The 11659-nt window shown below is 35.9% G+C and overlaps 1 protein-coding gene and 1 long non-coding RNA gene across 2 annotated transcripts in view; one reads left to right on the forward strand and one right to left on the reverse strand.

Annotated features, from left to right (window-relative positions):
* The window catches only part of BMT2 (base methyltransferase of 25S rRNA 2 homolog), a 33526-nt gene extending 23165 nt beyond the window's left edge, over window positions 1-10361 (forward strand). Inside the window, exons 4-5 of the mRNA XM_066183064.1 lie at window positions 1908-2022; window positions 6601-10361. Of these exons, the coding sequence (XP_066039161.1) occupies window positions 1908-2022; window positions 6601-7230 (745 nt within the window). The 3' untranslated portion in view covers window positions 7231-10361. The remainder of the gene's footprint in view (window positions 1-1907; window positions 2023-6600) is intronic.
* LOC136289355 (uncharacterized) lies at window positions 1941-11635 on the reverse strand. The gene is made up of 3 exons (XR_010720769.1): window positions 11424-11635; window positions 6713-6978; window positions 1941-2014 (listed from the first exon to the last, which is right to left on the reverse strand). It is a non-coding gene; the product is annotated as an uncharacterized lncRNA (long non-coding RNA).
* Window positions 11636-11659: the final 24 nt, after the last annotated feature.

Here is an 11659-nt window from a genome sequence, read left to right on the forward strand (position 1 = left end):
TCAGAAAGAAAATGGATTGTGTATTACACCAAGCAGAGATCTCTCCTGAAATGCTTTATCATGTCTACACTGACCTAGTAGTGAAGTTTCAAACTTGGTACAAGGGATATGGGGGAACCTATGCACAATGTTTAAAGACTGTCACTCCATTGTGGTCATGTAATACTTACAACTAAGTGTTGTGGGTTTGTCTATCTAAGCCTGTGACTCTTTTACTCTGGGAGGTGTAAAGACAATAATTCTGTTCATCCCATATATAATCCTCTCTCAAGTAATATATAAATATATATAAATAAGGTAGCTTTTGTAAGAATAAGAATTGTAATTAGTAAGAATTAATTGTAATTCTTTTTGTAAGAAGAGAGAATATATCATAGTGATTTTTTTCACTGTACCATAGGTGAAGTGGCTGTCCTGGAAATTAGAGGCTTTGGGGATTTGCTTAATTTAATCTGTACAAGTATTTAATTGAACACTTCAAAGGGAACATGTTTAGATCTCTAGAGGCTCTCTCTTTTTTATGGGAAGTTTTCTCTGCACTGTAGCATCCTGTTTCCTCTTGCTATGTTTCCTTCCTTCCATGTGTCCTGTTGTTACCCTATTGGACTCTCATATAGAATGCAAGCATACACACAGGCATGCATTTTTGTGTTTGAATGAGGAAGGATCTGCCATTAGTGTCTCCATTTGCTAGACAAGGAGATACACTGTTCTGAGAAACCCCAGACTACCCGTTTGTGGGAAGAGTCACAACTTGACTTCAGTCCCTGTTTGTGATACATGGCTACTAGGATCTGCCTATACACTATCCAAATTCCTGTTCCAAGTCTGGGAAAATTCTTGCTTTCATCTTCATTCTGAAATCTCACTTAGTACCGATTGACTTACAGGGTAGCTTGGTAGTATTTGCAGCTTTAACTTAAAGGTAAGTTACACTGTTTGCCTTGGTCATGGTGGTATTTTGAGAGAAGCATGCCCTGGATATCTTCTGTTCCATGTAGAAGCAAAATGCTTAAACTTGCCATTATTATTTTGCCAAATGCAACAAGATATTTTCTCTTGCTTTTCCAACATCTTCTCTCTGGTAGGTTACTGGGAGTTTCGAAGGAGCCCAGAGAGCCCAGGTCTCTTACTGCTGCTTAGAGGCTTTTTTTTTTCCTTTTTGCTTTGTTGTTGCTATGAGTACAGCTATGACGTGGTTTTACTCCATTGACCCTGTACCTCTGTTTCTGAAAGTTTTTGCAGTTAACTGTCTCTCCAGGGTTGAGCCTTTCCCAGAAACATGACAAGTTATATTTTGGAGATGCCAATTGGTTTTGACTACAGAAACTAAAAGCAAAAAACCATTTTCTTTCTGGAAGGTTATTAGCATTCTCATCTCTGTGAAGTCCCTGTGAAAGCTGTGACTTTGTTTGCCTCTGTTAATGGATTTTCTAAGATGTTACAAATCATCATGGAATTTTTTTAGATTGCAGCCCTGTAAATGATGCAAGTTATGTAGCTGTTCTCTGTTTCCCTTTTCAATTCATGAAATTTTAACTCTGGTGTCTAGTGTGACTTCAAAATCAGTAAATACTACAAAAAGTTAAGTGAGAAACACAAAACAGTGCGATAAAGCCTGTCTAGTGGACACAGTATTTACCATTTTATTTACTTACTACAAGTGCACAAGTTAATAGTGTTACAGCTGCTCTGAACAAAACTCTTCTGCTTGAGGACCATCTGCTTTTATTGATGGAGCTTGGTTCTTTAGGTATCTCAGCAACTGAAGTAAGTCATTCACTTCCGTTAGTCACTACTGTGGTCTTCTGTGAGAATCTTTTGTTGCATTAGTTACCTGAAACTGTAACTCAGAATACAGTTTTAAAAGTTACATTTGATAAAACTTAATTCTTGCTGCTTCTTAGGTTCCTTCACTCCTTGGGAAAGATCAGATTACTTGATGTTGGTAGCTGCTTTAATCCATTTCTGAAGTTTGAAGAATTTCTGACAGTTGGCATAGACATTGTTCCAGCTGTTGAGGTATGTAAAGTTTGCTGTATTTAATATAAACTTGATCCTCAGATTTGTGGAATGCCTCAAAATGACTGTTAAAAAGTACATTTAATATTTATATGCTTTCTAAACATGTTTTAGTAGGAGCTAAACACTACATCCTTTCCCATGAACAGGCTCTAAAGTTGTGTCTTCTTTTAAAAAAGTATGATTTTTATCCAAGTCATGCCTTTACAATGGCGTTATAAATCTTGTAATTAGAAAATTTTAGTAGCCATCTTTTAATGATATTTCAGATGAGTCCTTGCATCTTAAAAGGTCTAAATAGCAGTTAAGTAGGCTTATGCTCAGGCAAGAGCCTCTCAGAAGCTGTATTCACTGACAAAAGGAAATGATCAGTGACTGTATTTATTGAGTTTTTCTGGGGAGATTTAGTAATCAGAAGTGCACTATAAGGGAGCATTTCTGTTTATGGCTAGAAATATTTTTTAAGCTTCCAAAATCCAGAGGACCAATTTATCAGCATATTTGGGGTAAATTGCTTCATTTTCTCTAGGCAGTAAGGTTCTCAAATGCCTTAATTCTGCTGTAATCATATCATCTTCCTGCTTTTGCTTCTGACCCAACTTCTGTCACTAATTCTATTTATCAACCATGCAAAAGGATAGAGTGGAATAAAATTTTTTTAAGAGACACAGAAATACATTTCTGACAGAAAACAGAAAAGCCTTTGACTATACACACTTTGACTACTTATAGTTAAAAATCAGGCTCTGTTAAAATCTGTGGCCTAAGGTAACCCTCTTTAGAAGCATGGAGGTGAAAAGAAGTGTACAGGTGAAATAATACACTGAACTGGAAAGTAATGTTCTCTTATTTGCTGCAATGTGATTTACATACTAAATGCCTGGTGGTTTGTTTCTGTTAGCATCTTTAGTCCATTCACAGCTCGTTTGGGTTTTTTTGCATTTATGCTGAGAGATACTGAAAGATATTCTTTAAAAATTTGAGTCTGATAAAATGCTTTCAAAAGTAACTCAATGTTAGCTCCCTCTAAAACACAAACTTTGAGTAGATCTTGTCTTGCCTAATTTGAAACACAGGCATCACGATTGCTTTCCACCGCTTTGGAGACTGTAGGACTGTGTAGGGCTGTTGGGCATGACACAGGAGGTAAAAAAGACACATGCCATCGAAATGGCAGCCTGTGGCATTTAAAATGGTAATACATGGCCAGTGAATTTCTAGCTATGATGCACAGGTCCTCAGTGTCTCCATCTCAGGCTCTAAGTTCTAATTATAGTCAGTGAATACCATTTAACTATTAAAAATAGTTGAACCTAAATAGCTGCTGGTCGATGGTGAGGTGAATTGGGTTCTGTATTGACTAATTCTCCAGTGACTATAATGGCAGCCTAGGTACCTAACATTACATGAGTTGAACCTAAACATTAATTTTTGAGTATACATAGTCAGTATTTTTCTGTCTTCTAATCTGTTGTTCTGCTTTCATAAGAAAGCTACATTTGTTCTCATGAAAATCAATTTAAATGTACAGTGGCCAAAACCTTTATTGGGAAAAGTCTTGGAAAAGTAACTTCTGTGGATTAAAAGGAGGAACATACGCAATTTCTATATACTAACCAGTTCTTTAGATTCTCTCCCAGTTGAAGGGAACAATAAGATAATTGATTTCTGGTTGTCTGACACAGTACCATAGCTTCATGGTAGGAGCTTCCCAGAGTGCTAATGTCCATGTGGTTACACACATGCTTACTCTGAGGCCTCTCTCAGGCTCACCAACATCTTTGATTCTCTTGGATGCTTTGGTTTGTTCAGGGCACCTTGAAGCCTGGCTAGCAAGTGCTCTTGGAGGGACAGGGAGTACAGTTTGAGCAGTCAAACACATCTGCTAGAATAAGCTTAGTCCTAGTTCCAAAACAGAATTAATGAGCCCTGATGTACTGAAGATGACTCTGCTTTGAGCTGCATCAGCACCATAACCTTCTGAATAGATTTATCTTTAGGCCAGCAGTTGCCTGGGCTGATTTAAGTTTTTTGGAATAACAGCCAGAGGTTTATTATGGTATTTAATGTCATGTCCTGGCTTGGAAAATTTATCTTGATAAGTTGTGGTAAAAGCTGAAAATAAAATAAACTAGTAAAATTTTCTGATTTAGCAGATTTCTTAGGTAAGATACTAAAGTACATTTTAAAACAAACTGAAACACAGAGACTCCTTACAAAGCCAATTAAATTATATTAATTAGAGCATTAAACAGTTCTTTAATAAAAAAACATTATCCACCTTCATACAAAAATGCTTTGGATATATGCTAAGTAGTTGAGTAATACTTCAGTTTATTTGGAGGAATAAGAAGGATGTAATTCGTGGAAATACAAGGAAAGGAACCAAAATGTTAGTTATGTAACTAAAGGATAAATGTCTTCAATTCAAAATTTTTAGAATCTCTTTTTCACATAAAGAGAATGCAAGCTGTAGAATGTGGAAATATATTTCCATTGAAGGGTTTTGGGTTTTGAGAGAGAAGGAAACTGCTTAGCAAGGAAAGATTAGTGTTTTCTTTTGTTAGGCACCATGCACTCCCTTCCAGTGTCCTGGTGTAAAGTACACTGAGGGAAATGTGCGTTATTGGAAGCTAGGCGGATGGAAACTGAGACTGGAATGTGCAGATGTTGTATTGCAGTAATATAGTCTGAGACTAAAAAGAAAAAAATAAAAAGGAGGCTGGAAGCGTACTGGAGTTAAAAATTAGAATAAATATCTCAATATTTGAGGGTCCCTTCCAACTCAAAATATTCTATGAAATATCTGTGCAAAGTATTCACTTAAGTAGCATTGTGTTCTTAAATGGATTACTGAGTTACAACTGCAGTGTCTCTGAGGACTGAACCACTACAGGACTTAAACATTAGTTCAAGACTTGTATATCAAAAGTTTAGTAGCAAATTCTACTTTAGCAGCATTTTTGTCCTGAAGATGATTACAGATTCCACTTGAAACATGTTTTAGTCCTGAAATTTTCTTTAACATTATTTCTGTATTACTAATTTGTATTTCTCCACTACTCAGAAATACTTGCAGTCTAAACTGGATTTTTCAACTGCATATATTTGACTACTAACTTTATAACGCTTGAAGTTTTGAAGTTGTAAGTAAAGTTAGTGCATCATTCTGAACAATCAGTTTCCAAAATGCTTCTTTCTTTCAAAACTTACTAGAGGATATAATGAAATTACTACTGTAATTTCCTGTTCTCAGTATTACAGGGAAACAGAATATACCCCTACAGATATAATGGTTACAATTAAAATTTCTTGGTTGTTAGCCACATAACGCAAATCTTTTTCTGGATCTTTGCATATTGAAGGCCAAGATTAAAGCTAACAAAAAATAAATCAGATTTTTTTGAACATTGATTACTTTTTGTAATTTTCTGTTTACTCTTGGAAGAACATGTGATTTTATATGAACAGAAATAACATTCTCTTCTACTTGAAAAAAATCTTGCACATTAGTTCCCTTATGAATACCCTTGCAATAGTGTTCTAGTAATCTTTTTTGAATATTGCTTCATAAAACACACTTTTTCTATTTTTCCACTGGTACTATTTTCATGGTATTAAAATGCAGCAGATTTAGTTCTGCCTTTCAGATGTGTTCCACAGAACGTTTTGTGTCTGCTTTCACATTTACTTACCTGTTTAATGTCTGTCATTCACTGCATATTTCTAGGCATTAGGAAGAATTTTTGTTGCTATCAATTGCAACATTGTATCTTACTACCTTTTTTTGTGAAAACTCAGTCCCGGGTTTTGATGAAGTATCAAAACTTACATTCACTAAAGCACATGCACTTATTTTTTGAATGCTTTGTGATTAAGGATGTTAAAAAATTATTCTTCTGTATGTTGCATTGTGGTATAATTTCTAGTCTTCAACAGCTTGAGTGCACAAATGATCAACAGATGATTTGTAGTCCTTAGCTTACTTTGGTAACTGCCCAAATGTGTACCACTACACTTTGCATCTACAGCAAAGCTAAAACGTGGATGTATGTCACTGCTGCAAATCAGTTTTGTAACTTCAGAATCTATATTGCCTTGTTATGCCTTGAGTTTTTACCAGTAAAAAAATGACACTTTTTTCAAGTGACCAAACTACTGAGCTTTTTGTATTCTTTTTAAAGACCTGGTAGAAATTCTGAGGTATCAAATTTAGTTTCTAATTACTTATTTCAAGTTTATAAAAACCTATAAAAGGCTTTCAGCGCCTGTAAAAACACAAGCAATCATCTGAGTCCTTAAATAATTTGTGAGATAGTTGATTGAATACTTTCTTTTGGGGATAAATATTTTTTTTTAATTAACTGTTCTCAGCTATCAAATCTCTAGTAAAACACTGCACATCTAAAATTTTGCATATGTGTTAAATTTTTCATTTAGATTGATTTAATAGCAAGAGGAATGTTCAACAGGCTTGACGTCTCTTTAATGGAATAATTGATTTTTCTGTGGATTTGGTTGTATTTGCTCTTTAAACTAACTTTGATGTTTGGTTTTCTGTTCTTGTCACTCCACCAGAGCGTATACAAATGTGACTTCCTAAATCTTCAAATTCAGCAACCTCTTCAACTGGCACAAGATGCTATAGATGCCTTTCTTAAGCAACTGAAAAACCCGATTGATTCTCTACCTGGAGAACTGTTCCACGTTGTTGTTTTCTCACTCCTCCTTTCTTACTTTCCATCACCCTATCAACGATGGATATGCTGCAAGAAGGCACACGAACTTCTCGTATTAAATGGCTTATTGCTTGTAATAACTCCTGATTCATCTCATCAGAATCGCCGGGCTATGATGATGAAAAGCTGGAAAATTGCCATAGAGTCCTTGGGTTTTAAACGCTTCAAGTATTCCAAGTTTTCTCACATGCACCTGATGGCATTTAGGAAAACTTCCCTGCAAACAACAAGTGACTTAGTTAGCAGGAACTACCCAGGAATGTTGTACATCCCACAGGATTTCAACAGCATAGAGGATGAGGAGTATTCCAACACTGCCTGCTACGTTCGGTCAGACACAGAAGATGAACAGCTAGCTTATGGTTTTATGGAGCTACCTGATGCTCCCTATGACTCAGACTCTGGAGAAAGCCAGTCTAGTTCCATTCCTTTCTATGAGCTAGAAGATCCTATATTGCTTCTAAGTTAATGTAGTCGTTGAAATGCCCTTTTCAGTCAAACCTCTTGCTTAACTAATTTTGCTATACTAACATGGGCTCAACACAGAAAAATGGTTTGCATAAAGAAAATGCAAAGGTTTACAGAGTTTGCTATTTTTTTCTACTTTTGAATTTTAAAATTTATTCTTGTATGAAAGTAAAAAAAAATACAAGTTTTATGCAAATGACTCATGTCATAGCATAAATTGCTGTTACTTTCTTTAGATTTGTATCACTTTTTTTTTTTTCCAGAAAGGTACCATTTTTTTCTTTAGTGCTGTGAAGTGTGAATTCTATTTAATTTGTTAAATGTTGTTTCAGTATTTTAACTCAATGTGGTTGAGCTTAAGGCACTGGAGTTGGTGGGCTTCTGAGAAGTATATGTAGGAAGAAATAATTTGCACTTTAATGAAATGTGCAGATAAGTTAAGACACTTGGTTACAAATGTCCCTTCTTAATTATGGAACAAACTTTTTTCTTCCAAATTTTGTTTCACTCTGGTTAAGCCTGGGCTGGAGAAACTATAATACTTGCACATTTGATTTTATGTTTATTGCAGTCCTCTTGACATAACACCAAAACACTGGAATATAATCATCCATAGTTACACATACTGTGTAATTTCATTGCATAAATAGCAATTTCTGAAGAGGCTTTTCCCCCAGAGGAGTATGGTACGTCTTAGACAATGATGTTTCACTTCAAAGGTGGAATATGTTTTGCAGTTCTATGAGTATACAAGCACTAACATATGTCAGTATTTCCCCAACTATGGTGTTCTCTATTCTCTTCCAATTGTGTTTTTTTGGGGGGACAGGGTGGGTTTTGTCATGTTTTAAAGTAAATTATTTATGCATTTTAAAAAGAAACAACTTTTTCTTGAATTGTCCTTATTTGTAGGCCTTCTAAATTTGCCAGTGACTACAAACTGATTTTGTAAGAAGGAACATATAACTGTAAAAGTTCTTCAAGGCTACACATATTTGCATAAACCCATTTAATTCAGACCACAGAAGTCAAGTTAACACATGCTTTTTGTTTGCTTATTAGGACTCAAAAATCTCCTGTTCAGTTAAATAAAAACTGTCTGAAAACTGGTCTGCACTGTAAGGAGACGAAGCATCTCTTTTCACATCTAAGTTGTTGACATCTAAGTTAAGTTTTTGACTTGTGTAATGAATCTGTGCGTTTTTGCAGGAAAAATCAATTCTATTCGGTGGCTAAAAAAAGAGGATTCGTTATTATTTTAGCTTAGATTTTCCTCCATGTAAAAATAATGGCCAGAATTTTCAGATTTGGATATTAGGCTCTTGAATCCATATGTAAGTGCCTAGTAGCAAATGATTTGAACTAGGTGCCAGATCATGATTTATTTCTGACTTCTGAAAATTGGTAAGAAAATTCTAATACAGTTTCACAGGTGATTGTGATAAAATATCTTACACCATATTAAACCGCCACATTGTATTTATAATATGAAAGTTGCTAGATAAACTGAAGTTGTAGTGTGGATTTTACAGCAGTTGCTACAAAAAAGAAACTTACTCCTTCCATTGAAGTTTTGCACTGAATGTGTCACAGTTTGACTTACCTGTTTTTCTTTTATAGTATTTCCTACATAGAGTAATCACATTGGTCCAGCTTACACTCAAATGTGATCTGGACTGTGGTGCTGTATTCTTTAACACAAGCTTTTTGTGTCTCTTCTTGAATTTAAAGCATTCCCAAGAATTTGTTATTCAGTTGAATGATAGTTGTACAAACCAAACAATTATATTCTGATGTGTAAAAAGAGGAAATTAAGGTTATACATACAAAACTCATGGTTTACTTGCTAATTTTTGTTACGGAGAATACTTCTCTAGTGAAATACACAATGGGTTCAAAATTTGCTTTAAGTCAATATTTTCATTAAAATTTTTGTCATTGAAACCCTTTCTTCCCAATTAACCACTGAATCTAGCAGTGCTCATGTTAAAATCTTGCTGTAAATTCAGCTGTTTATGAGAGGTTAATATGTGCACTCTTCAAAGTGTACCTAATATTTTAACTGATACTTGATTTAAAAACTAGTACACCATCAAACCTATGTGTTGGCATTGATTACTGTAAATTGGCTTGTGAGTCATACACAAAGAAATGCAATTCAGATCAATATTTATCCCCCAAAATAGCTTAAATATTAAGATTTTAAGTTTAATCCTTTTTAGGAAGTTGGTGACAGCACTGTGGTATAGGGACCTGAGATTCATAACAGCTTGCTTTTCTTTCTGATCATTCTAAATGCCTGAAGTAGGTTTATTGGTTATTTGGTTTTGTGGGGTTTTTGGGGGGGGTTGTTTTTTGTTTGTTTGTTTCTGGGTTTGTTTTTTTGTTTGTTTTGGTTTTGTTTTTTTTTTTTGTTTGTATTGTTTTTTCACACGGGACAGTAGATTGTGGTGGAAGAGGAAAGTGTGATTTACATAAATACTTACATCTCCCTTAATAATAAAGTGGTGATATCAGGAGTTGTTGTATATTTGGCTTTGGTGCAAGAATATTATTTCTAGATTTTGAAATATTTGAAAATTATGACTGTGCAAGACATCTTTCATTCTTAAGGTGCTGGAGAAGAAAAGGAAGAAAACATGTATTAGCATCTCTGTTGTCTTTTATGTCACTACTTTTGTGAACAAAGCACATTTATTAAAAAAAAAATCTGAAAAACCAAAAACATTTTTTTTAATTTTTTTGGAGTAGAGCGATTGTGTTTTTTTCTTCCTGTGCAGTCTGTTTATGCTGAATTTCAGTGAAATGAATGTAAAGCTATTTTCTTTATTTTCAAGGATATAATTGTCTCAGGTTTATTTTATAACCCATAATGATGTTAAATTTGGTTGTTCAGTTTCTGTATCTCAGTTGTGGTCTTTGCTTTTTGGAAGGGTTTTGTAAGTTCCTCCAGTTCATTCTGTTACCATGTTGCTTTGCCTGCCCACTTTCTAATGCACTTCCTCTATCTCTACTTGTTCTTAATTTCTTTTCTATCTCACTGAAATACTTTTACAGCACCCATTGTATTTTGCCCCTTTGATATCATTATTGTATTATTCTACATTGTGTTTCTGAATACTGGAAGTGTTGGGAGAGAGATGGCAGTGGGAAAAGAAATCCGAAGAACTGAAAATTCAAGGGTCCTGCTTATATACAAGTTCTAGGAAGACTGAAGTGTGTCCCTAGCATTGCAGAGCCTATCTGGTATATTCTGGTCTCTTAAGTGAGAGTGAAGGTGACTGAATAGCATTTCACTAAACAGCTGTGCTCAGTGTTGCTTCCTGCAGATCCTTTCTGCCTCATTCTGCTTCAGGAAAACTGCCTGACTTGCTTTACAAGTGTGATCATTCCAAGGCTTTTTAATCATATCTCCATGAATCAGCAGCAGGTTTTCTGCTCATATTTCCTCCTGTTTCTGTTTCCCTTAATTGTTCTTGTCCTGTAGAATAGCAAGATATCTCTTTAGAAAGGCTTTGTTTCACAAACTTACACAGAAACTTAGTTGGGTTATTTTACTCTCTAAGTAAAACATTCACAAAGAAGTTTCCATAGTTGCTTGAGTATAAGGAGATCATGCTTGGGTCAATGCAGTGCCATTTAAGTGTTGTCTGTAATGCTGGTAAAGTGTCTGAAGCATGTGACCCTCACTAGGCAACTGAGATGTCTACTGTAGTGTTTGTTAAAGGAAAACCTCTAGCTTGCGGAATTTTGGGTGGTTTTGTGGGTTTTTTTGGGTTTTTTTTGTTGGGCTTTTCTTTGTTTATTTGGGGGGTTCATTGGTTTTGTTTGTTGTTTTTTAACCCGTGTAACTTTGAGGCCTTTGGGCCAGTTTTCTCTAATATTTGAAGAGGTGTAATAATTTGAGGGATGACTGAGGTTCTTGGGAATCAGTTGCCTGAATAATTGACTCAGGAAAGACAGAGAGGCAAGCTTGGGTCTTTACGCTGCCCTAGTGCTTCCTTGACTAAGGGCAGGAAGGTGCTGGTTGTGATGACAGATTACAGGACCAAAGGATTCGTCTCTGCAGCAGCCCAGCCCACCTGCAGTTCACAGAGCCCCTGAGCAGCCCTGGCATTCAGACTCCTCCTGTTTTGCCTCTCTCGGCCAGGGCTTGGAGTTCTATGATCCAGAACCTTCCCGATATTTGCTCACCTGCCTGCGAGGGCCCATTCAAAACGTGCATTTCCAACACCGAGCCGGAGAAACGCGCCCCGAGGAAGTGCCCGAGTCACGCCGGACCACAGGATGCGGAGGGCTCAGTGTGCCTTGCAGTCCCGATTTAAACAGTTTTCCCGCTTCCATGCCTAAGCCCCCATTGACGCTGATGACGGGTTTGGTTTGGGCCATTGCTTGGTTGGTTGGGTTTCTTCATACTTCTATCCGGCCAC

The sequence above is a fragment of the Chamaea fasciata genome, unplaced genomic scaffold, assembly GCF_029207755.1.
Source record: "Chamaea fasciata isolate MVZ Bird 193981 ecotype frontalis unplaced genomic scaffold, bChaFas1.0.hap1 SCAF_5, whole genome shotgun sequence".
NCBI classification, from domain to species: Eukaryota; Metazoa; Chordata; class Aves; order Passeriformes; family Sylviidae; genus Chamaea; species Chamaea fasciata.